The 27,817-nt window shown below is 42.5% G+C and overlaps 1 protein-coding gene across 1 annotated transcript in view; it reads left to right on the forward strand.

Moving 5' to 3' along the window:
- The window catches only part of SND1 (staphylococcal nuclease and tudor domain containing 1), a 1,835,638-nt gene that overhangs the window by 700,576 nt on the left and 1,107,245 nt on the right, over positions 1-27,817 (forward strand). The window contains exon 13 of the mRNA XM_029615915.1: positions 15,954-16,064. Within this exon, the coding sequence (XP_029471775.1) occupies positions 15,954-16,064 (111 nt within the window). The remainder of the gene's footprint in view (positions 1-15,953; positions 16,065-27,817) is intronic.

Genomic DNA, 27,817 nt, shown 5'->3' on the forward strand with positions numbered 1-27,817 from the left:
TGTTGAGTGATGACAGGGAACCTGCTTACCCTGTCTTTCTACCTGGGGTTGCGAATGCTGCTTCCACAACATCTTGGTCGAATTTCGACCCAATTTCAAATACCGAAACAGAAAAGATGCTACGAAAATAAACCCAGCTCGGCATGAACTGGATACCATCCCAACCCGCGAACTAAAGAAATGGCACATATTATTGCCCCTACTCTAGCTGCCATAATAAACAAATCACTTCAAGATAGTCAACTACCAGCCAACCTAAAAACTGCTACAATCACTCCAATTTTGAAAAAAAAGAACTTGGACCCAAAAGACCTGAATAATTACCGTCCTATTTCCCACCTTCCCTTACTTGCCAAATTGACAGAAAAAGCAGCATTAAAACAACTCAACGAACACCTAGAGAACAACAACATTCTTCATCCCTCACAACACGGTTTCAGAAAGAACCGCAGCACAGAAACCCTGCTGATCAATTTATCTAATAAAATAATTAGAGGATTTGACAATAAATTAAGCCACTTATTAGTCCTACTCGATCTCTGTGCGGCCTTCGACACCGTAGACCACAAAAATCTAATATCAAGACTTGCCAGCATAGGACTAGCAGGCAAAACTCTGAACTGGTTCACCTCATTCTTAAAAGACAGATTCTTCAAAGTCACCCTCAATAACATCTCCTCTGATCCATGCCCCCTTGAAACCGGAGTACCACAAGGGTCCTCCCTCTCGGCCACACTGTTTAACATATACCTACTCCCACTCTGCCAACTCATCTCAAGTCTAGGCATCACCTTCTTTATGTACGCCAATGACATCCAACTACTCATCCCAATAGCCTCTACTATCGAAGCTGCAATCAACCTCACAGCAAACCACCTCATCTCTATCAGAAACCTGCTGATTCAACTAAAGCTATGTCTCAATATGAACAAAACAGAATGCATAATCATTAAAAAAAAAAGCAACTCAGATCAAATAACCCCAATGCCTTCCTTACAAATTGACAACAACAACATCCAACTAAAGAACGTTGTAAAAGACCTTGGAATCTGGATAGACAACAAACTGAACCTCAAAAAGAGCATCGCAACGAAAGCGAAAGAAGGCTTTCACAAACTTCATATACTCAAACACCTTAAACCGCTTTTACACCAGCAAGATTTCAGAACCGTCCTAGAATCACTCATTTTCTCAAGTCTCGATTACTGCAACTCGCTTTTGGTTGGCCTTCCCAAATCTACACTAAAACCACTCCAATTGCTACAAAATGCTGCAGCCAGAGTACTTACAGGCAAGAAGAAATCTGACCACATCACCCCTATTCTGAGGAGTCTTCACTGGCTACCGGTCGAACAAAGGATCAAATACAAGACTTTAACTATTTTACACAATGAAATTCACAAAACAGACAACACCACCCTCGACCACATGATTCAACTATACAAAGCACCTCGCACGACAAGAACCACCAACAAAACTACAACTAATACCCTCCCTCCCCTCTGCTAAATTAACCAACACCAGGAATACAGCCTTTTCTATCGCAGGACCAAAAATATGGAACTCTTTACCAGACTACCTAAACTCAATCAGTGACTCCAAATCATCCAAAAATGAACTCAAAACTTGGTTATTTAGACTAACATTCACAGACGAAGTTGGGTATCCCAATCCCATCTGATCAGACATACTATCCCTCCCAGCCCTGCATTAACTACCTTTTTTCTTTTCTCATTAACCCTCTTACTTTAACTGTGTCCTATTTATTTTGTCCCCCCCGTGTCTCGAGAACCCTTCCTTCCCTCTACCTCTCCTCACCTTTGAAATACCCTCATTAACACACCACCTGCCCGATGTTACATTTAAATTATATCTTTATATGTTTAGCTTTATATGTTTCACACATCATAAAGCCGATTCAGGTCGAACTCCTTCATACACGTTTACACACTATCGCTCCATGCCTAAATGTAACTAGTTGTTTGTACTCAGTTTAATATATGTTATACGAATGTGTTATACATGTTAAGTTGTTGAAATGTAAACTGGAGTGAAGGCTGACTGCTATACTTCGGTATATAAAAAGTCTAAATAAATAAAATAAATCTTCAGCAGGCTGAACAGCAGAAGAGGAGCTTACAAATCCAGTCCAAATTTGCCACATGGCAGCATGTAGCAGTGGCACCAAGTCATTGGCATGGCCCCTTCAGTAAAACAAATAGGCAAAGTAGTTTGGTACAGATGATGCATTTATGATGACTAAGGATGCAACTTTCAGGACTCCTAATGGCCCTTCATCAGACATTGTGGAGGAGCAGCCTAGTGGTTTGAGCAGAAGGAAAGCCAAGGTTTAAATCCCATTGTTGCTCCTTATGACCTTGGGAATCATTTACTAAGTTGTGGTATTTTCACCCAGAGAAGAAAATATCAGTGGTTTATTAAGCTGCAGTACTTGGTACTGCAGCTTAAGAAACAGTGCAGTATTTTCCCCAGTGATAAAATACCGCAGATTGGTTAGGACCTGAATGCCATTGTATAGCGGTCCATTTGCCTGGGGCTGGTATCGATAAAGGGTCATAGGAGCCTAAATGCCCCCCCTCTCAATGTGTTGAAACACCCCCCTGGGGTCTTATGAGGCTCCATCCCAATCCCTCACTACATCTCCCTCTTGTGAGACTCCATCCCAATCCCTCACCTAATGTAAAAAAAAGTAGTTTCACCTCCATGGCAAACACTTCTCTCCCCTTCCCAACCTCACTCTTTGTAATAAAACACTCTGCTAAGGCTCCAAACCCGCCCCCCTCCCGAGCATAGCTTTAAAAGCCCCCATGCTGAAACCTGCTGGCTCATAAGAGCATAAGAAATTGCCATGCTGGGTCAGACCAAGGGTCCATCAAGCCCAGCATCCTGCCTCCAACAGAGGCCAAAACCAGGCCACAAGAACCTGGCAATCACCCAAACACTAAGAAGATCCCATGCTACTGATGAAATTAAGAGCAGTGGCTATTCCCTAAGTAAAATTGATTAATAGCCATTAATGGACTTCTCCTCCAAGAACTTATCCAAACTTTTTTTGAAACCAGCTACACTAACTGCACTAACCACATCCTCTGGCAACAAATTCCAGAGCTTTATTGTGCGTTGAGTGAAAAAGAATTTTCTCCGATTAGTCTTAAATGTGCTACTTGCTAACTTCATGGAATGCCCCCTAGTCCTTCTATTATTCGAAAGTGAAAATAACCGAGTCACATCTACTCTTTCAAGACCTCTCATGATCTTAAAGACCTCTATCATATCCCCCCTCAGCCGTCTCTTCTCCAAGCTGAACAGCCCTAACCTCTTCAGCCTTTCCTCATAGGGAAGCTGTTCCATTCCCTTTATCATTTTGGTTGCCCTTTTCTGTACCTTCTCCATCGCAACTATATCTTTTTTGAGATGCGGCGACCAGAATTGTACACAGTATTCAAGGTGTGGTCTCACCATGGAGCGATATAGAGGCATTATGACATTTTCCGTTCTATTAACCATTCCCTTCCTAATAATTCCTAACATTCTATTTGCTTTTTTGACTGCTGCAGCACATTGAGCTGACGATTTTAAAGTATTATCCACTATGATGCCTAGATCTTTTTCCTGGGTGGTAGCTCCTAATATGGAACCTAACATCGTATAACTACAGCAACGGTTATTTTTCCCTATATGCAACACCTTGCACTTGTCCACATTAAATTTCATCTGCCATTTGGATGCCCAATCTTCAAGTCTTGCAAGGTCCTCCTGCAATGTATCACAGTCTGCTTGTGATTTAACTACTCTGAATAATTTTGTATCATCTGCAAATTTGATAACCTCACTCGTCGTATTCCTTTCCAGATCATTATATATATATTGAAAAGCACCGGTCCAAGTACAGATCCCTAAGGTACTCCACTGTTTACCGTTTTCCACTGAGAAAATTGACCATTTAATCCTACTCTCTGTTTCCTGTCTTTTAACCAGCTTGTAATCCACGAAAGAACATCACCTCCTATCCCATGACTTTTTAGTTTTCGTTGAAGCCTCTCATTAAGGGACTTTGTCAAACGCCTTCTGAAAATCCAAATACACTACATCTTCAGACAATGGCTCGCTTGAATCTCTGCCTCGATTGTCATCAAATTGATAGCCTGTTGCCTGGGCAGAAAGGCTTTGGCCTGAGCTGTATCTAGCAGGGCTCCAATGAAGTCCAATTGCGGTGATGGGCTGAGATCGGACTTGGAGTAGTTGATAACAAACCCTAGTGACTCCAGCACCAGATGATTGAGCACATGGACTCTTCGGAGCCTGCCTGAGAGGTGTTCTTGATTAGTAAATTATCCAGATAGAGGAAAACGTGGACGCCCAGTCTGTGAAGGTGAACTACCACATGGCAGAACACGAATCGGTTCGTGTTCTGCAAGTGGCTGTGGAAGATTTTGATCTGAGTATGTGTTCTTGAGATTGAGGGAGCATAGTCAGTCCTCTTTCTTTTGAAAAAACAAAAAACAAACATAAAAACCCCAGGAAAACCATCTTGAACTTTTATCTTTTTAGAAACTTGTTCAAGACCCTTAGGTCTAGGATGGGATGGAGTCCTCCTGTTTTCTTTGGAATTAGGAAGTACTCGGAGTAGAATCTCCTCCCTCTTTGTCTCGGTAGAACAGGAAGGACTGCTCTGGCCATTAAGAGGGAGAAGACTCCGCTAAAAGCACTTCCTGATGTGCTATCAGTCCCTAAAAGGACTTTGGGGGTGGCAATTTGGCGGGGCACTCAAAACATTTAATCTGTACCCTCTTCAGACAATGGCGAGAACCCATTGGTCCGAGGTTACACTGGGCCACAGGTTCATGTAGAACTGTAGCCTGCCCTCAACCAGAAGGTCCCTCACCAAGGATATGGCAGACTTGGCTATGCCCTCTGCAATCCAGTCAAAACCCTTTCCCTGGAGTTGATTGGGGCTTTGGGGCCCTCTGTTGCCTGGGATGGGTACGAGGGGCCTGTTGCTGCTGCTGGGGCTGAGGTGGCATAGGATAGTATCTCCTTGGGCGGAAAAAAGATTTCCTGTGGCCAGACCTAGAAGACTTCCTGGATGTCTTTCAGAAAAAGACATCCAACCTCTTATCACTTCTCGCTCCCAACCCTACACGCCCCCCCCCCCTCCCATTCACTCCACCGTCTTACCCGGGAGCCAGCTTCAACTCCTTTGAACCCACATCCTTCCGGGAGATTGTGTCCATACTTAAGAAAATGAAACCCTCCACACACCCTTCAGATCATATCCCATCAAAACTTCTGATTTCTATTCCGGACACTATTTCCAAGCCGCTGGCGGAAATCATAAACTGCTCCTTATCGCAAGGAATCGTCCCCTAAAACTAGCTACCCTTAAACCCCTTCTGAAGAACCCCAACCTAAACCCAGGAGACCTTTCCAACTTCCACCCCATTTCCAACTTGCCATTCATCGCAAAAATTATGGAGAGACTAGTTAACTCACAACTCTCAGACTACCTAGACGATCACAAAATTCTCTATCAGAGTCATTTTGGTTTCTGCAAATCGTTAAACACCGAATCCCTCCTAATCTCACTCACAGACCACCTCATTATGGGCCTTGACAAAGGAAAGTCTTACCTACTAATTCTACTTGATATATCCACCGCCTTCGATACAGTGAATCATTCTATTCTACTAAATCGGCTATCAGACATTGGTATTTCTGGAACAGTTTTCAAATGGTTTCAGTCATTCCTCAGTAACAGATGCTATAAAGTAAGAATACTTAATTCAAAAGGAACATCCCAAATAAAGCTGTTTTCAGGCTGTGATACCTCATATACATCTAGAGCCTCTCAATGTTTATCGGAGGGTGCTCTCATAAAGTCATATTTCAAGCGTTAACTGCAATATGTAGGCAAAGTTATACGCTGTATGGACTCATTTATAATCACTGGTATCAACAGTCCCTTAATTTTAAACAATGCTTTTGCAATTTTTTAAATAAATTTTTCGTTTAAGGTTAAAGATAAGATGGAAAACGATCACTTATCATTATATGCTGAGCGTGCAAGGGTGACAGCAAGGGTGACAGCTTTTCTAAAGAACACCGACATGAAAAGCTGTCACCCTTGCACGCTCAGCATATAATAAGTGATCGTTTTCCATCTTATCTTTAACCTTAAACGAAAAATTTATTTAAAAAATTGCAAAAGCATTGTTTAAAATTAAGGGACTGTTGATACCAGTGATTATAAATGAGTCCATACAGCGTATAACTTTGCCTACATATTGCAGTTAACGCTTGAAATATGACTTTATGAGAGCACCCTCCAATAAACATTGAGTGGCTCTAGATGTATATGAGGTATCACAGCCTGAAAACAGCTTTATTTGGGATGTTCCTTTTGAATTAAGTATCATTATATACATCACCATTTTTACAGTTTTTCTTGAATAATCGTATAAAGTAAGAATAAACAGCAAAGAATCTCCCAGCATTAAATCCTCCTTAGGAGTACCTCATGGCTCTTCTCTCTCCCCCACACTCTTTAATTTCTACTTACTGCCCCTCTGCCAGCTTCTAGCAAAATTGAAACTAAAGCATTTCCTATACGCTGATGACGTGCATATTTTGATACCCATAATGGAATCCCTACAAAAACCCCTTAATTTTTGGGACAGCTGCCTGCACTCTATTAATCTCCTCCTTACCAGCCTAAATCTAGTCCTTAACTCTTCCAAGACTGCCATGTAAACCGAAGTGATTGGTAACATTGTTACCAGAACGTCGGTATAGAAAAAATGATAAATAAATAAATAAATTTCCCCAGAGCATAATGACCTCTCTCAGCAGAACACCTCAGTCACCATGGTGACTCATGCAAGAGATCTTGGAGTGATCCTAGACAACCGGCTAAACTTAAAGAAATTCGTCAATACCACTAAGGACTGTTTCTATAAATTACAAGTGCTAAAAAGACTTAAACCACTCCTCCACTTCCACGACTTTAGGACGGTTCTCCAGGCTACCTTATTTTCCAAGATAGACTACTGTAAAGCCCTCCTTCTGGGACTCCCCGCCTCTAGTACCAAACCTCTTCAGAATGCTGTGGCCAGAATTCTAACAAACTCCAACCGAGGAGACCACATCACACCCATACTCAGGAATCTCCATTGGCTCCCTATCAGCTTCAGAATCTTCCATAAATCCCTCACCATCATTCACAAAACCATACACTATCAGCACTCACTAGATCTACATATCCCCTTACGCTTACACACGTCAAAAAGACCTATTCGAGATGCCTATAAAGGAACCCTCCATGCCCCTTTGACAAAATCCATCCTTCATATATCCACCAGGGAACGCGCCTTCTCCACAGCGGGGCCTTCTATCTGGAATACCATGCCTCCCGACCTCAGACAGGAACCCTGCCTGTTGACCTTCAGGAAAAAACTCAGACCTGGCTGTTCCATCAAGCCTTCTCATAATCTTATACGCGTCCTCATATTCCCTTCCCTCTTCGCCCCCCCCCCCCCCTCCCAAGCCCCAGGGATTGGAAAGTCTCATTCTGACCCTTGTTTAAATCCCCCTCCAGTACTAGTGATTGCTGATAGTGTCTCATCTTCCCCCCTGTGGACACCCCTCCTTCCTCCACATAAGCTCTAATGTATTTAGTTAGATTTCTATTCTTTATTCCGCTCTCTACTTGGAGCGTTATATGTGACCCCCCCGCACATACAGTTTTTTACTTGTTAATCTTATAATTATTTGAACATCTGCTGTCATCTTATCTGTTTTTTCCCAAGTTACCATAATTCCTTGTTTATTGTAATTTCTCTCTTCTCGTTACCGTTATTGTTATAATACCCTAGTTCCCTGTAAACCGATGTGATACGATAAAATAAAATAAATAAATAAATGAGTAGGATGGATCTTGAGTGCCAGTGGAGAGCTACTGAAGTGTTGCATGGTGGTCCCGAATTTGGGCCACTGCATCCTTCAGCTTATCTTCAAAGCGATTCTTCCTTGTGCACGGCATGCCAGCAAGTCTCTCCGACACCTCCTTATGAAGATTGATGCCTGCAGCCAGGTGAGTCTATGGATGCCGATCCGTGCTACAGAGACTCTCCATGCCATCTCGAAAACATTGTAGGTCAAACCTGAGCTCATGTTTCCCGCACTCCAGACCTTGTGCACCAGTGACTGGAGAGTGTCCCGCCAGTTGTTGAGGTAGCTGCTCAGTCACTTCATTCAGCTGCTTCAGGATATCCCACATACATTGGCCTACTAATGCTGGTAGGCCGCTATGCCAGCGATAAGCATAGCACTCAGTAACACCTTTCTCCCAAGAGCAACCATGGCCCTCAGATCCTTTCCCAGGGACGCCAAAGATTGGGTCAGACTATGCTTGGTTTCTTGAGAGCAGATTCAACCACAACCGTTTGGTTGTGGCAACTGATGCTTGCAAATCCAAGAGCCTTCTGGACGAGATATATCGCGGTCTGCATTCTTATTAATGGGAGGGCACTGAGAGGGGTGCTCCCACATCCTTATCAGTAACTCCAAAAGGGTGTCATGCACTGGGACTGCCATGTTCTCCATAGAAGGTTCCACGTACTGGAGAATATCCACGGTATCTTCTTCCATCTGTAACTAAATAGCATGGCTCCCACCATCAACTGGATGAAACCTGTTAAGAATAGGTCTTGCAGGGGAGATGATTCTGAGGGGAGGCCATCTGATGCATCAGAAGAGTCATTCCTCAGGGGATCGTAAGGGCTTGCGTCCTCACTGTCATAGATAGGGGATGGGTCTGAGGTGTTCAGTCCCCTGCCACTGGTATGGGGGTATGGGGACAAATTCAGCTTGCTGTGGAGGCCCAGACCCCAAGGCTGACCCGACACTGAGGGAACTTCCTTCCCCGAGGAACCAAGGATGACCACTGGATCAGCCGGTGGCTTGCCCCATTGGGAGTCAACGCAGCCCTGGTGACTGTTTCGATAGTATTCCGATAAGCAAGTGCAGGGATTCGAGCAATGGCTCGAGGAGAGACAGTACTGGCTTCGGTGCAGACAGTCCCCTGACACTTGAGACCTCGCACAATCCTTTCCACGGCTAGCTGCATATGCGTCTCCAGCTCTTCCTCAAGGATCAATGCTAAGACTGGTTGAGATACAGGAGAGGCATGATCAAATCTTCTTGAGAACCGAGAGGAGAATTGGTGCCAGCAGTGGGATCGGTGGAGACCATGGCGAACCCCTGGGATTGATGGAGGACTGGTGCCCTTCACCACAGGGTCGCCTTGGGGGCATCACAGCTAAAGTTGGTGCATCCCCTGTGCCTGATACCGTGCTTTGATGGGGACTGATACTGATGCTGCTTCAACTTCCCTCAATGCTCAGATCAGTCCTTTCCCAATCTGACGTGTGGACGCATGGTATAATGCATGCGTGAGCATGGTCAGAGAATCTCCGAGGAAGATGACAAACCCGATATCTTTGACCTGGAAGAGGGAGGCGAAACTTTGACATAAGTTTTCCGTGCCGGGCTCCATCTGATGATGTTGCCCTGTGTGAGGACTAACATTCTGTCGTCCTTGGAGAGCTCCTGTTACAGTAAGCATTTCTGCTTTACCTCCCTTTCTGAATACATTGATTCCCTCTTGGTTATGTTACAGTTGACACCACGTTGCATGAATCACAAGAGAATGTTACTGTTCTGCTCACTAATTTATCAATACATACACCTTATCATATGATTAAATATCTTTATTTCATAAATTCTATATTCACATTATTTTCACTGTATTCAAACCAACATACACACCTCATTCACACTAAAAATGTGCTAGTACATATAAAAACACTACACTTGTTTCATACCCCAAATGTGCACATCCCATAAGTCCAAACGTGAATGCTGACTTATTAACGTTTTTTGTTTTTTTCTTTGTTTTCTTCAATGATTCAGAGCTCAATAACCCATAATCAAAATTCCAAGATGACTGTCAAACATCTGAATTCACATAATGTTATTACTCCAACAGCCCAGTTCATAGAACGCAGTGATTTCAACAGCCCGTATTTCAATGGGTCCACTCAATTCCCATGGTGGGCTTTTGAAATAATTATATTTCACTTTCCACCATGGGAATTGAGTGGACCCATTGAAATACGGGCTGTTGAAATCACTGCGTTCTATGAACTGGGCTGTTGGAGTAATAACATTATGTGAATTCAGATGTTTGACAGTCATCTTGGAATTTTGATTATGGGTTATTGAGCTCTGAACCATTGAAGAAAAAAAGAAAAAACGTTAAGTCAGCATTCACGTTTGGACTTATGGGATGTGCACATTTGGGGTATGAAACAAGTGTGGTGTTTTTATATGTACTAGTACATTTTTATTTTGAATGAGGTGTGTATGTTGGTTTGAATACAGTGAAAATATTGTGAATATAGAATTTATGAAATAAAGATATTTAATCAATATGATAAGGTGTATGTATTGATAAATTAGTGAGCAGAACAGTAACATTCTCTTGTGATTTTTGAAAAATAAGTATTACTGGACAAGGGATTTTCGGTTTTGGTATTGTTTGTAGGACCATGTTGCATGAACCAAACAGGTTCCAGGGGTGCTGATTTAGACACTGTCATAACATGCTTGATCTGGGGATACAAGGCTGGAGCAGCTTTGACTTTCAAAAAGTGATATAGCTGTAAAATTTGTAACTGGTAGAGAGTGAGTTTTGCTGGCTATTATTTTGAAATGTTGCCCATTGCAGAGAGTGCAGTTTTCTTTTAACACATTAAAAAGCAAGATTGGAAAGACATGCTCTGTGGAATACACATTTCTAAAGGCATTCTTAACATGCCCTGTCTCCCATCCTCTCTATTATCCCTCTCCCACACAAATGTCTCTCTCACCCCTATGCTGGAAGCACTAATGAAGTAATGTAGAAGAAACTTCATACAATATTATTTTATTTCAACATATGTTAAACAATTTTCTAGGAAATATACAAAAGCAAAAATATTTACTACATTTTGAAAGACTGTACCTTCCATAAAAATAAAGGATCATTTACAAAAAAGTGCATAGCCTCTTGATTTCTAGCTCTACCTAGATTTTAGTATTTCCTTGGTACACAACCCCTTGCTGTTCTACTGATTAAACACCACATCCACAAGTCTGTTAGGTGCAGCCCTGTATTTCTCTTAAAAACACAGAGGGAATTTAGAATAATATATATATATATAGGAAAAAAATAAAGCAAAAGTTATATTAAATTAGAATTTTCAAACTTAGCCAATTAGGAGTCAGGAAAGCAGCTCAGCCCTCAGCCAGAACACTTGTTCAAAGGTCCAGTTAGACCTCAGGTGGTTGAGAATGGTGATGCCATCTGAATCACTGCTGTTCTCCTCCCCCTGGCCTGGAAAAGCTTCGGCTGGGCAGGCAGAGATGGAGAGGGCAATCGGTTTTCTGTTTGGGATGGGCTCTACAGGCCACCTCAGCGAGAGAGATTCATTCTTTGGCCTGGTTGGATGTGTGACAGCTGGTTATCTCAGGTGATCAGCTTTGCAGGGACCACCTTGGTTCATCGCCTCCTGCCAGGCCCAGTAAGGACAAAGGATCTACAACATAAGAACATAAGAAATTGCCATGCTGGGTCAGACCAAGGGTCCATCAAGCTCAGCCTCCTGTTTCCAACAGAGGCCAAACCAGGTCACAAGAACCTGGCAATTACCCAAACACTAAGAAGATCCCATGCTACTGATGCAATTAATAGCAGTGGCTATTCCCTAAGTAAAATTGATTAATAGCCATTAAAGGACTTCTCCTCCAAGAACTTATCCAAACCTTTTTTGAACCCAGCTACATTAACTGCACTAACCTCATCCTCTGGCAACAAATTCCAGATCTCTACTGTGTGTTGAGTGAAAAAGAATTTTCTCTGATTAGTTTTAAATGTGCTCCTTGCTAACTTCATGGCATGCCCCCTGGTTCTTCTATTATCTGAAAGTATAAATAACCGATTCACATCTACTCGTTCAAGACCCCTCATGATCTTAAAGGCCTCTATCATATCCCCCCTTGTCCTAGGTCTCACAGCATGTATAGTGTGGAGCTTTATGAGCCTGACATCTGCTGATGAACAAGGTCACATATGAACATATTAGGTTCATAAGGTTTTCTTGGTATACATGAAAGAATGCCTAAAAAACCTGATTTGAGAAATGTATTTTCCAAACAATGCAGCATTGATCCTGCTCCACATATATTAAAAATACCCCCTCCCCACCTGATTTACTGCCGCACTGGAGGATGTTTCTCAACCTTTTGAATGAAGGGATTGACTCTACACTCTCCTTAAATTACACGGACCAGTTATAGCATTGATGAGCAGAAATTGATACTCCCTCCCCTACCTGGTCTTTAATCTCTTGGGTCAGCACTGGGGCTGGTCTGTTATTTTAAGCAAGTTGCTAGCCAATTTAAGAAAATTGATCTCTAATGAACAAATTGCTCTTACTAAGAAAAAGTCCTAACTCTCTCCTCTCCCAGCCAGCCAGCAATTAATCACTGAATACAATCCCTCTTTCCCTCACCCCACCAGTCAGCCACTAGTTCACCATTAGCAAAAAAAAAAACCCCCAAAAAAACTTGATCCCTCCCACCCGCCAGTCAGCAGTACTTCTACAATTAATACCCCTTCTCCATGGCTTTTCCCTAGTTGGTGCCACTCTGGGGGGTTAGGGAGAAGAAACTGCGGCTGAATGTTAACGAGCTAGCATGAGACTGAGTCAGCATCTCAGCGACTCTCAGGCCCTATGGTGGGACCCATCATCCCCTATCCAATCTTATGAATGGGAGGTGGGGGCCTGAGAGTGGATCAGGCACAGACTTAGTCTCATGCCAGTTTGTTAAAACGTATCTGCAGCTGCTCCCTTCCTAGAGAACGGGGCCTTGGAATTAGCTTCAGATGGAAACAGAATACCCCGGGCAAGGGGAAGAGACTAGGAATAACTCTCTGCAAGCTGCAGTGCAGGGTGCAGTGCAGCTTCGTCCGCATCCTTCTGCAACGATCGTCGCTCCACGGACCAACAGATATGCTGCCAGGGACCGGTGCTGGGTCCATGAACCAGTGCTTGAGAATCATTGCCTTAGAAAACAGCAGTAAGAGGGAGGAGCAAGGTAGTGCTGCCCAGCCTTTATAGTACCTGAAGTGTATGTATATCTAGATGCCACAATAGTAGTAATTTTCTTATTTCTTGGATTTTTGGAAAATTGGTTAAAGCTGAGCCAAAGATTTTCTAGGGAATAGGAAGCATTTACATAGAAAAAGCTGAAGATGCACAAGGTTTGCTTTACAGTGATGCAGAAAACAAAAGGCAATCAAGTGATGAAACAAATGTGATATAACTTGCAGGCTGAACTCTTAATAACCACAGAAAGCTACTATGATTATAGTTTCCTTGTTATGATGTCATATGTATCCTTATTAGCAAATCACTTTGCTGCTTTCCTCAATCAGCATTCAGGATGAGACAAAAAGGGAGCAGTTATGAACTGTGTAAACCCCAGAAATGTAGGCATGAAGCTTAACCTACTTGTGCTAGTGTTAGAGAGCATGGGAAAGCAGAGGTGTGCATGCTAACACATCCAAGATTTTTGTTCTAAGTTTATGGACGTTTTGTGTGTTGTGACTCTTCAGCATATTCATGTGTGACAAAACTATTAATTTCCATGAAACATATGGCTTCAGTCCTTTGAGCTGCTCAGAGGCAAGCTTTTCAGTACCGGTGAGTTAATAAAGGCACTATCACACAGTGGGTGATTGAGCTGGCATTAAAACTGTTGTCCTAGGAATCTTCTTGAACTCCTAATTGTGTGCAGCAGTGGGCATTAGTAAAGGTAAAGTTAGAACTCACCAGTCAGCACCCAGACTCTGCTGATGCAGGCTGTTAACAAAAGGCCATGGGTTATATATATATATATATATATATATATATATATATATATATATATATATATATATTTTTTTTTTTTTCAAACTGTCTGTCTTTCTTTTTATAAAAATTCCATTTTTAATTGCAATAATGACCTCGGGCCCGATCAGATAATTGCCCTTGCTTGGTTAGATGCCCCCTCTTTTGTGGCTCAGGACATTTATTTGTGTGGGCAGATTCATAATGCCCATTATCACAGGCACTGTTGTTTAATGACCTGCGAGTACCTGATGTGGCAGTTACCCTACCGATGCATTTCCCTGGCAGCGGGCTTTAACGTCCCATTACTACTCTTTATAAATCACTTTTAAGATCCCAAATCACCAAGCAGAGTTAATAATAAAATGTTCAGGAACAGGCAGCCAGCATTGATGGCATACAAATCCTTTAAAATGCCCAATTAGGAGTAGATAAGGAGCAGCAACAGTTCTGTTTGAGTAAAGTCAATTTTGAGTCCTCTCTTGGAAGTAACCAGAAAGTGCAAGTCATGAATAATGAGGAAATAGCTTCCTCTGGGAAGAAACAGCAGAGAGAAAGTTGCTGTCTTAGAGCCTGCCAAGTTCTTTCAGGGACCCAGAAAAGAGATGCCAAGGGGAAGCATGTGATGGTTCATAGAGAATAGTCTAATATGAAAGATGGGATGCAGCTGAAAAATCAGCAGCAAAGAACTGTGATAAGTTCCAGAAGTAAAATTAGGAATTTTTTGAACCGATTAACATAACATTTTTTGTTGATCTAATACAGTGGTTCCCAACCCTGTCCTGAGGACCCCCCAGCCAGTCAGGTTTTCAGGATAGCCACAATGAATATGCATGAGAAAATTTGCATGCACTGTCTCCATAACATGCACATTTTCTCTCATGCATATTCATTATGGGTATCCTGAAAACCCGACTGGCTGGGGGGGGGGGGGGGGGGGGGCGTGTCCCAGGACAGGGTTTGGGAACCACTGATCTAATAAGATATCACAATCCTCTGCTCAGTGCATGGAAAAATAGAGAGGAAAAACAATGATTTGTAATATTGACTGATTAGGTATAGTTTGCTTCTTTAGTGGTAAATTTGTGGCCCATGTACTCAGAGGGGAATTCATGTCCAATTCTTCTAGTATTCAAGGGGTTCAGCTCTCGTGTGACTCTGAAGTCCCACTGAAAGGCACCTATCAACTTGATAAAGCTGACAGAGGTTTCCTTTCACTGATCATCTTTGTCGGTGTCTCAGGGGAACCCAGTTTGGCTGCCTGGTCTTGGAACCATGGTTTGTATAGACATTGGTTCCAGCTGTGTCTCTTTATTGAGAGAGAAGAAGATTGTTTCAGTGTTAAAACTGAAAGAAAGGGGAAGGGAATTTTTTCTATGTGTATTATACATGTAATTTCCAAAGTGAAAAAGCTGCAGATATGACTGGGGTGGAAATGACAGCAGTTCTGTAGGCACTACATTATGGTCTGGAGAGTTGGGATTAAGCCCTGAGATGTAAGTAATTTGAAAGCAGTGCAAACAATATTTGGCAGTTTAGAGATTCCAAAGTGAGATTCCAAGTTCTGTAGCTTGATGTTCTGAGAGGCTCATAACATTTAGGGATGGATTGTGCCATTGCTTTGCCTTGAATTTATTAGAAGCTATTCCCTTGGGTAGAGAAGGGATGAGTAACGTTGTTCTGCCACTGGTGAAAACTAGGCTTGGTAATTTTGAGAGGCAGATTGGGCGACAGCAACCTGGGAGGTGCGATAGAAGCTGCAGTCACTTGGCAATCCTTCAGGACCAAAAGAAGGCTGTTAAAAAGGGAAGATGTATATACCAGACTCTCTTCAGGGAAAGCTTTAGCCGGGCACTACTAGCTTTGGAGCAGCTGTTGAGGTGGAACTTGTGCATGTGTTGTGTTTATGCTTAGTTTTTTTTTTGTTTCTTTTTTTTAAAGAAACATTGCAGAAGCACTCATCAGTAAGGGACTGGCCACTGTCATTCGCTACCGCCAAGATGATGACCAGAGGTCTTCACATTATGATGAACTACTAGCGGCAGAAGCTCGGTGAGTGACTGTTCTCTTGAATCCTACCAGCTTTTGTATTTTTTTTCCTAGTGGCATTCATTGGACAAATTGCAATTTAAAGTGAGATCAAATACATGCTTGCTCTGACACATTACATACAGCATTTCCATACTAAAATACCTGAAGTAAAAAATGCTTATTGTTGGCTTCTTTTTTCATCTTTCTCCTTGGGCACATCATTGATGATGTAGTCAAGGAGCAAGTTGTGGACCAACTTGTAGCAGACCTGAATGGATGCACAAGAGGCAGTTCCTGGCAAAGAGGAGAACGCTCTTGGTGTAGCAGTGGCACCTAAAAACATCTTGATGGCTCCCCATGTTGGGTGTCTTTAAGAACAGTTTGTAAAACATCAACTGTAGGTCACCTATTTCCTTTAGGGTTTAGTCTCTGAAGTCATTGTCTATAGCAGTCAGTAAGGCCTGTGTAAATGGGTACTTCCAACATAGGTGAAGTTATCTTTTCAACTATGCAACACCTCAGGCAGTGTCTGTACCTGCTGAGTCCCCTCATGTACATGAAAGCCCTTATGGGCAAGCTGTCCTGTATCAATATTCATGCAATGCCTCTGTGCTTGTTTCAGTCTCCTGAATATGATATATTGCCATACCATGGTGTATATGGTTTGTGGTAGATTGTTTATGGGTTATATGGTTGTGTGGATCAGCTTGTAGATGGTTCTTGGTATCCATGAGTCAGGTGTGACATGCTGTAATCTGTGCTCCTTCACAAACTGTTTCACCGCCTTATAATGCAGAGTAGAGCTCGGTTATAGGGCAGTGAACTTACCCACTTGTCTCAGCCCAGCCTCCTCCAGGCTTTGAAGAGGAAGAACTGAGGCATAAGGTAGCAGCATGGTCTTTATTGATGTTTCTTGGATGATTCTGATGCAGTTGCAGAAACAGAAGCTCTGAAACTATGGGACAAGGGCAGGGACTCCCTCCCCTATTCCCCACCCTTTACGTGCACCTTGAAAAGAAGTGCACTTTTCACATAATCTATCTTGGGTTTTCAGATGGAGAGACTTTTGGAGATAGCTCTGGTTGTTGCTGCTGGCAGAAGCCACACTGGAGCATGTGGAGCACCTTGTTCTTGAACACCTGGATTGATCTTTCATTGGACACTTTTACCAGTCTCCACAGTCCCAGCTTGAGGTTCACTTTTGAGTTTCTCCTTTCAACACTTATTATATATTAATTATTTTATCGCTCCCACAAACCACATCCCCAGGATCTTGAATTGTTCTATCCTGGTGGGAAAAGGGAGCAAGTCAAAAAACGGGTCTTGCTGTCCAAACATTATGGTCTCTGACCTTTCCACTTCACTCTTGCTCCAAAATCCTTACATTATGTCCTGGCGAAGGCCCAGGAGATGGTGACAAGGTCCATGTAGACTGAACAGATCACTTAGAGATCTATATTCAGCCGCCGTGTAACTCAGCTAGTTAGTCGGTACTAATGCTTACATTTTCAGTGGCACTGCCGCACCACTGAATATACTTGCCTATTTGTTTTCAATATGTTTGTTAGGTTTTACATTTGTTTGACAACAAATAAGTCATAATGACCCAGAATGGCCCAAACACATGTACAAGGAAGATAAGATATACACAACATTAACCGTTTAAAGGTCAGCACCAGTGCCATATTCCCAACCCATAGCTCCCCAAATCACTCCCTCCTCCACCTCTTAGTTGTAGATTGGGTCAACGAGATAACATTGAAACGTTGTTGGAGATTCTAATCTGCTGGACGTAGACTGTAGGATCACTTCTGCGGAATCTTAACAGACTTAGAAAGAAAGTGGATGCCCTGCAAGAGACTCTGTTCAAACAAATGGTAATGGAACCCACAAGGGAGGGTGTTATTCTCGACTTAATGCTTACAAACAGGGATAGCATTTCAAAAGTCCAGGTGGGGGCCCACCTTAGCACCAGTGATCATCAAACGGTATGGTTTGATATTGCAAATAGGATACGGAGAAGTCACATGAAGACCCGAGTTTTGAACTTCAGAAATACGGACTTTGCTGAAATGGGAAAATTCCTGGAGATGGAACTTGAAGACTGGGAGAAAATGGGAGAGGTAGAACAACTGTGGGCCAAACTAAAAGGAGCAGTTACAAAGGTAACTAATCTTTACGTTAGAAAAGTAAACAAAAGTAAGAGAAATAAGAAACCTAGTTCTCAAAGGAGGTGGCTGATAAAAATAAAAAGAACAGTGTTTGAGAAATATAAAGGATCCCAAAAAAAGGAACACAGGGAAGAATATCTGGTTAAACTGAGAGAGACGAAGAAAGTAATCTGGAAAGCAAAATGTCTGGCAGAAGAAAGGATTGCCAAAGTGGTAAAGAGAGGTGACAAAACCTTTTTCTGATACATCAGAGAAAGGAGAAAGGTTCGAAGTGGTATAGTAAAACTGAAAGGTGAAAAGGATCAATGTGAGGAAAAAGGCGGAAATATTAAACAAATACTTCGGTTTGGTGTTTACTAAGGAAGACCCTGGAGAAGGACCGTTGCTGGTTTACAAGGCTGGGGTTGGGGGTGGATTTGACGAAACCCTGTTTATGGAAGGGAATGTATGGGAAGAGCTAGGAAAACTGAAAGTGGACAAAGTTATGGGGCCTGATGAGATTCATCCTAGGATCCTGAGGGAGCTCAGAGATGTGCTGGTGGGTCTGCTGAGTGGCCTGTTCAATAGATCCCTGGAAACAGGAGTGGTGCCGAGCATCTGGAGTAGAGCTGGTGGTTGTCCCGCTTCACAGGAGTGGGACAACCAGAGGAGGATGGAAATTACAGACTGGTTAGCCTCACCTCGGTGAGGATAGTGTACTACCTACAGTCTGGTGGTTTGCTCGATCCGAGACAGCATGGATTCACCAGCGGAAGGTCCTGTCAGACGAATCAGATTGATTTCTTTGGGTGACTAGAGAATTGGATCAGGGAAGAGTGCTCGATGTGATTTACTTGGATTTTAGTAAAGCCTTTGATATGATCCTGCGTAGATGACTCATGAACAAAATGAAACGCTTGGAAGTGAGCACCAAGGTGGTGGTGTGGATTACAAACTGGTTGACGGATAGAAGACAGCAGATGATGGTAAATGGAACCTACCCTGAAGAGAGATTGGTGTTAAGTGGAGTGCCGCAGGGATCGGTGTTGGGACCGGTTCTGTTCAGCGTGTTTGTGAGCAACATTGCGGATGGGATAGAAGGTAAAGTTGTCTATTTGCGGATGCTAAGATATGCAACAGGTGGACATGCCGGAAGGAGGGAGAGAATGTGACGTGATTTAAGGAAGCTTATAGAGTGGTCAAAGAAATGGCAACTGGGATTTAATGCCAAGTAGTGTAGAGTCATGCATCTGGGATGCAGTAATCCGAAAGAACTGTATGTGATGGGGGGTGAAGTGCTGCTGGGCACGGAACAGGAGAGAGACCTTGGGGTGAATAGTGTCTAGCAATCTAAAGATGGTAAAGCATTGTTACAAGGCGATAGGTAAAGCTAGAAGAATGCTGGGGCTGCATAAAGAGAGGACATCTCATCTGGAGTACTGTGTTCAGTTCTGGAGACTGTATCTCAAAAGTGACAGAGACAAGGATAGAGGGCGGTCCAGAGAGGGCAACCAAAATGGTGGGGGGTCTCCATCAAATGACTTATGAGGAGAGGTTGAAGGACCTAAATATGAATACCCTGGAGGAGAGGAGGAGCTATGATGCAGATCTTCAGATACTTGAAAGGTTTTAATGGTGCACGATCACAACAAACCTTTTCTGCTGAAAACAAAACCATAGAACTAGGGGTCACGAAATGAAAGTCCAGGGAGGACGACTCAGAACTAATGTCAGGAAATATTTCTTTATGGAGAGGGTGGTGGGTGCTTGGAATCGCCTTCTAGAGGAGGTAGTAAAGACAAAAATGGTGAAGATTTCAAAGGACATGGGATAAACACTGTGGATCCCTTAAGGCAAGGGGAAGGGGAAAGTAGTAAGAGGCATGGAGGTAACATGCTGGAGTGGCGGATATTATCCTTAACAAATAAGCCTTCATACTGTTGATGCAACTCCATCATTGCTCGCTGCTTTAACGGCAGGGGGAAAAGAAGAATTGGATTCAGACAACCAACAAAGACATTGAACTGTAAAGTCTGGGAAAACAAATAAACATGGGGGTAACTTGTTTGATGTGGCGATTACTTCCCTTAACCAAAAAGCCTGATACTACACTTCTGATGCAACTCCAATATTGCTCTCTGCTTCAGCAGCAGGGGGGTGAAAGAAAATTGGGCTCAAATAGAAACCAACAAGAACCCTGACCTTGGCGGTTCTGAGTGAGTAAGTATGGGAAACTGATAACTATGGGAGCTTGCTGGGCAGACTGGATGAGCCATTAGGTCCTTTTCTGCCGTCACTTCTAGGTTTCTGTGAAAGTCATTCAACATGTACACTTCCCAATCACTATCAATTAGTGGGCAATATTATACATTTGAAATATAATTCAAATGCTCAACAGATACGTATGTTGTTCAGTAACCACGAAAGTAATGGTTTCCACACTTCTAGAAATAGTTTACTGTTCTCATTCATAGGATCAACTGATTTATATTCCAGCATCAAGTCAACCATATTTGCTTTCCATATTCCCACAGACAGCTCCCCCACATCCACCCATTTAAGTATAATACATTTCTTTGCTATCAAGCTAGCCTTGATTAACAGTATTTTATGGGCTTTACAGGCAGGAATGTATCTCCCTCTATACCTAATACACAGAAGGCCTTTGACCAGACTAGATGGGAGGATAACATAGAGTTCAAATATTTCAGTAAAAGGTTCCAAACCTTTTGGGTATGGACCCACTCCATAGGCAAGGTAAAAACGTAGCCTGTACCACTTTACATTTAAGGCACTGATCTGAGGAAGCAACACGAGCTTTAAAAGCCTTCACTGGCCAAAAATATAACTTATGCAGTATTTGAAATTGTAGTTCCTGAAGGGCCATGCTCTCTGTAGCTTTGTTAATAATTGTTCTCCTGTAAGCAATTCCTGCTTTGACATTTGAATGAGTAGGTCATGTCCCCAAATTGTAGCTGTGGCTAATGATAACCTATAATCTGTTAATAGATTGTAAATATTTATATGCCATAGATGTGGTCATCTTACATGCTTTTCCCACATGAAATCTTTGGAAACCACTAGAGGTACTCTCGCCAAGCCCAGCTTTTATTAAGCTCATGATATAACTTTGTGTTTGAAAATATAGGAGAAAATCTCTAGAGTCAAAGTCCATATTATCAATACAGAATTGCTGAGAATGAACTGTCTCAGACTATACCTCATAAAATGCTTATACAGAGTTAAAACCCTGAGCCTCCAATCGCCGGAAAAATGCAGTATGTTCACCAGCCCTAAAGTGAGGGTTTTCAGTTAAGGGAAGACAGGGAGAGATATCCCAGGGCAAATGAAGTAACTTCCTTAGGAATTTCCAGACCCATCGGATTGTGCCAAAATATAAGGGGTGAACGATCCATACTGGAAGGGTGTCTCTAGAGGCATGGAGCACAAATGTCAAATGCAGAGGAAATACACAATTTCTATTTCTATTGTGCTAGAGCACCAGCGACCACTCAACCACATAGTGACAGACCCTGTTATAATATTTAACTTGGGAGAAACATATATCACCCTCAGTTTTAGACTAATTTTCCCACAGAAAGCCAAATCTTTTTTTCATCTCCATATGAATAAGGCACAGAGATTATTGATAATACAAATATCCTTCATTGTGAGTAAAATAGGTAACATTTGTAGTATATATAATAACTTAGAAATAAGAATCATTTTTAATAATACTACCTGCCCCAAAGTTGAAATTGGGAGATCCATCCATGCCTCTGTCTTTTGACGAAACTCTTGTATTACCGGTGGTATGTTGCAAGAATATCAAAGCTTCGGGTTTCTATGTATTATGACTCCTAAATATTTAATCCTTTCCCCTGCCCAACATAAAGGGAATCCAGACCATCCTGCCTCTAAAGTCCCTAGCAGGTCTAACCCCTCAGATTTAGTTAAGTTCAGTTTTAGACCTGAGAACTAAACAAACTCCATTATTAATTGCAACACTAAGGGAGGTGATGAGGAAGCCTCGGACAAAGTCATTAATATATCATCAGCAAATAACATTATTTTTTATTCTATTGGACCAAATGGATTACCCTTAACCACCTCGTCCTGTTTAATCCTCTATCAAGGGCTCCAGAGCTAAAATAAATAATTGATAGAGGACACCCTTGTCTAGTGCCTTGAAATAAGGGAAAGGCCTCAGACAGCGTCCCATTGACCTGAATATATGCCGATGGATTAGCATACAGGACCCTAATTGCATCCATAATATGCCCAGTAAAATCAGACATCTAATATAAAATGGAGAAAAGACCAGGAGACCTTGTCAAGGGCCTTCCCTGCAACAAAACTAACAACCAAGGGCTCCGGGCACTGATTATGTAAACTTGCTTCCATTGCCAGTAACAAACGTCTAATGTTTGCATTAGACTGCCTCCCATGGACAAAACCGGATTGTTCCTGTGAGATTAAGGAGGGAAGTATATATTTCAACCTATTGGAAAGCAATTTGGCATAAATGTTTATATCTAAGTTTAGCAGTGATATGGGGCGATAAGATGCTGGGCAACCAGGATTTTTGGCCAGCTTGGGCAACACAATCACCACCGCTGCCTGAGAAGATTCTGGCATCTTCCCCTGCTAAATCAATGAATTAGACATCAACAGAGTTTGTAGATGGTTAAGCAAAATTTTATAAAAAAGGGCATGTAGACCATCCGGTCCAGGAGACTTAAGAGGTTTCAACTCTTTAATAATCCTTGCTATCTCTTCTTCTGTGATTGGACAATTTAGCTTTGCCAAATCCACCTCACCCAGCTGTGGCAGTCGTACCTGTGAGAGGAATTCCCCTTGAGTCACTAGATCTTCCCTATACAAAGTCCCAATCTCATTAGCATCAGAGTACCACACTCCCTTATCATCCTGCAACCCTTTGACATGAACAGCACCTCTATGTGCCTGCAGTAAATTGGCTAGTAATCTGCCAGGCTTATTACCATAATGGTATAGCTTATGTTTATAAGCAAACACAGTCTTCACTGCTCTTTGGTGTAAGTGATCATTAAGTAACTTCTGGGTAGATAAAAATTCCTCCTGCCACTTACCAAGCCCAGTAACACTAAACTTTTGTTTGCATTCCTCCAATTTTTTATAAGATCTAAAATAGCTTTATTAAGGGCCTTCCATTTAGAAGCGACATAGCTAATACTGTTCCCTTGTAACACAGCTTTTGCCATTTCCCAATATAAAATGAGGTCCTTCCTATGCTGACAATCCTAAAAATCATAGGATTTCTACTTATCCTCCTGGTAGGCCCAAAATTGGACATCAGTAATTAGCCATGCTGGCATTATCCAAAACAGAGAATGTACATTAAAGGGCTGGCGGATATAAGTGCATTGTATTGGGCAGTGGTCAGAAATCACTAAGGGGCCAATCCTAGCAGTAGTTATATGGGGAAGAGCGAATCACTAATCAAAATATATCCATATGAGACTTAGTCCCATGAGACCTCGCAAGGTAGGTATAATCCCTTTCCCTACGATGTAAAATACGCCAACTGACTACAAGGGCCATTGTAGAGCACTAAAAATGTACCCCTTTATTTTCTTTAAACAAATGGGTTCGTCAGACTGGCCATCTGTCCATAGGTGGATCTGCTGTAAAATTGAAATCCCCTCCCATTATAATAGGAGCAGGTCCCAGTTCCTGTAAGCATGTAATTATATTTGTGTAAAAAGAATGCTGATAGGTGTTAGGGGCATAAATGGACGCCAAGATGACATCACTATCGATTTGTTTACCTTTAACCAAGTCAAATCGCCCTCCTGGATCTGCTTTTACCTTCTCCATTTGAAAAGATACATTTTAATTAATTAAGACGACAACTCCACAATGATTAGTAGTTCCTTGTACAGAGAACACTTGAGATTAGAGATGTGAATCGGAATCGGTTCGGTTCCAGTTCAGATTCAAATCTTATTATTTTTATCGTCCGGCCCGATTGGTTTTTTGTTTATCGGCTGTGCCCGATCCGATAAACAAAAAACCCACCCGACCCTTTAAAACTGACCTCTTAGCCTCCCCTACCCTCCTGACCCCCCCAAAACATTTTAAAATTACCTGGTGGTCCAGTGGGGGCGCGGGAGCGATCTCCCGCCATGTGACAGGGTATCCATGCACCGGCCATCCAGTGCTCCTACCATGTGACAGGGGCCGGCCAATGGCATGGATACCCTGTCACATGGAAAGGGCAAAGGGCCATCGGCGCCATTTTTATTAGTGGAAGCCGACGGCCCGAGAGCGGGAGATCGCTCCTGGCGCCCCACTGGACCACCAGGTGATTTTAAAACGTCTTGGGGGGGGGGTTTGGGAGGGTGGGGGAAGGTAAGGGATTCGTTTTAAAGGGTCGGGGTGGGTTTAGGGGTTGTTTTGGTGTGCCGGTTTTCCCGCCCCCCCCCCCCCCCCCCCCCCCCAATAACTCCTGTTAGTGGACACAAACCCGATTAACGATTTTTCACGATAAATTGGGGGAATTTCTATTGTATTGCACTCTTTAACGATTTTTGACGATTTAAAAAATATCGGATGCTATTTTAAATCGTCAAAAAACGATTCATATCCCTACTTTGAGATACCTATAGACGCCTCAATTTCCTATGTTCTTTCTCTAACATGTGGGTTTCCTGTAAGAAAGCAATGCTGCCCTTAAGCCTCTTCAGTTTGGATAATACTTTCTCTCTCTTTATTGGGGATCCCAGTCCTGCAGCATTCAAATAAATGAATACAATATGGGTCCCCATCCCAGATCTCTGGTGTCCAACATAGAAGATAAATCTTTAAATCACCAGGGATGCCAGCCTATACCTTTTTTTTGCTCCAGCCTTCCCCTAACATAAAAGAAAGTGTACCATCGTTTAGCTTCTCTACATAGGGAAACCTCCCTTGATCTAATCAAGACAAAACAACCTTCATAATCTGCTAAATTCAGCGAATAACCTACCCTCCTCCTTCCCAAGTCCTCCCTCCACCCACCAAAAAACAATACCACGCTAATCCCCCAAAAGAACGCCTTGCTACAGTAGAAGGCCAGGAGCACATTCAGATGCGCTCAGGTGCTACCCCTGTAATGAAACTATCAGGCAATCGCATAGGCAATGCATGCGACATGTTGCCATCGTTGTCATGAATTACTGACTGTGTATCAATAAGAGCAAAGGCAGAAAACCTCAAACAATACCGCAAACAAGCATGGCAAAATGATAACGTCCAACAATCAAATTCCTGGACTTAATTCCACTCTTGCTTCCTTCCTGCTGGGGTGGTATGTCTCACCGTTGTCGCATATGGGACCAAACTCTCACTCCCTGTTGCCGGAAAATCTTCTAGAAACTTTTGAGCCTCCGCCACTGACTCGAAAAGGTGCACTTTATTTTCTAGCCAGTCTTTCATCCGTGTAGGGTAGATAAGAACAAAGCACATTTTCCTGTTGACAAGCTCTGAGCACACTGTCACAAGCTCCTTCATCTTAGCAGGTACACCAGAGGAAAAATCTTGAAAAAGGAGATTATGTTGGTTGCAGATCCTGAGCTGTTGTCGCTTACGGTATAATTGCATAATTTCTACTTTTTGCGCGTAGCTAAGTAATTTAAAAATTACTACTCTCAGCCTTGTTCTTCCAGCTGATACACCGCCGAGCCTGTGGGCATGCTCAATAATGATGGGCTCGCTGTCTGGTGGAAGGCCTAATTTTTTTAGCTAGGCCTGTTTCCAAAACTGATTTTAGGAGTCTCTCCTCCACCGATTCCGAGATTCCAATAGCTCTTAAATTGTTTCAGTGAGAGCGATTCTCTAAATCTTCAAGTTTTTTCATTTGATCCAGCAACAATTTTTCTAATCACTGTAGTTCCACCGTCGTTGCCATAGAATCGTCCTCTGACACTAACTCTGCCTTCCATCATGTCCATACGGGAACCAAATTCCGCTATTTGAGCAGAGATAGCATCCAGTCTGCTGCTTAACGCCAACACTACGGCTTCAGTAAGCACCACAATATTCGTATCTTTTGCTGCATTTGGAGAAGCATTCTCTTTGGCGGTCGCCATCTTGAACTCAGAAGGATTTGGCTTCTCTTTCTCCCGTTTTGTAAGTCTCATGGACATAACCTTAGGAAGTCTATTTATAAATCTGTCCATAAACTGAATAGAGGTCGTCCTGTAAAAATTCAGCAAGAAAGGAGTCAATGCCAATGCAATAGAACAGGATGTTTTAGGGGCAGCACCCATAGCCCAATCTCCACCGTCCAGTCGGGTTCACCGCATCCTGTGACTCCTATACCCGGCTATTTTAAAGATAGCTGGTTATATATAACTGGCTAACATTAGCACAGCTCTTTGGCCCAACCACAGTTGTCCAGATAAATCAGCCAGCCAACTCTGAATATCGAATTAGCCGTTTAATTTATCTGGTCAACTTGATTCATCCCTGATCCACCCATTCTCTGCCTCTGACTCAGCCGGCTGAAAACATAGCCGGCTAAGTGGTGCTCACTAACCATAGCCGGATATTCAGTGACACCACAGGCAAACAGAGGAGGTGAGAGAGGGCGACTCTGTCTGACCCCTGACTGATAGGAAAGGAATCAGTTTTCCAGCCATTGCAATGCTAAAAATGTCAGGCCAGGACGAAAAGTTATTCCGATCATTATTTAGTGTTTAGGTTTGATTCAAACTCTGTTAAATGTCATGAATTGCAGCTGTTTAAGGGGTTCATTACACCAAAGTCAGTGGTTGAATAAAGACTGAAAATGTTTTAACTTTGTCGTTTGATTGCTAGAGCATACTCAGCCTTCCTCTTTCTCCCCTTTCACCACTCACCAGAACAGCACAAGGTGACCCAACTACCTGTTTCCCATTGACCATCTCCAGGGGAGCATCTCTTGCAACGTTTCTCACAGTCTCAGCATATCTGAGTTGATCTGACCTACATGGGCTTACAGCCGCCCTTCAAAAGCCTCCTGGGTCTAATATCCCATCCCTATGTTGAGTACCTTATATATTTTAAAATATATGTATATCCTGCTCTATCGTCTCTTCTAGGTGGGTAACAGTAAAATAGTCATAATAAAAACACAACACAATCACAAACTATCACCTTTTATTTATTTATTTTACCAGTTGGAAAATCTTAGCTCCAGATAGCACATGGTTAAAGGAGTTTACTGTCTATAACTGGCAGAAATGTTTCTTGATCTGGTAAATCTGTATTTTAGTGAGAATGAATTGGTAAGGACTAGTATAAGCTAATTTTGAAGGTCCCTTAAAGATACTCGTACAACACATTCTCTTCAGATTTATGTGCATTGTTAGGAAATGCTTTAGTCTTGGCCCTCACTTAAAAAAAAAAAAAAAAAAAAAGATCATAAAAGGAGTTTTTATATGAATTTGCAAGATAACTTGAGAGCCTGGCTTTTTAAACATTTGTGCTATCTGTGTGAATGGCACACAAGGCAGTCATGGTGAATGCAAACCAGAGCATGATGGAAGAACATGCTGGATAGCTTCATCTCAATTTGAATGTATTTTGAAGTTTCAGGGGGGAATCTGTTCAAAGTAAGCA

Source organism: Rhinatrema bivittatum, chromosome 9 (assembly GCF_901001135.1).
Source record: "Rhinatrema bivittatum chromosome 9, aRhiBiv1.1, whole genome shotgun sequence".
NCBI lineage: Eukaryota > Metazoa > Chordata > Amphibia > Gymnophiona > Rhinatrematidae > Rhinatrema > Rhinatrema bivittatum.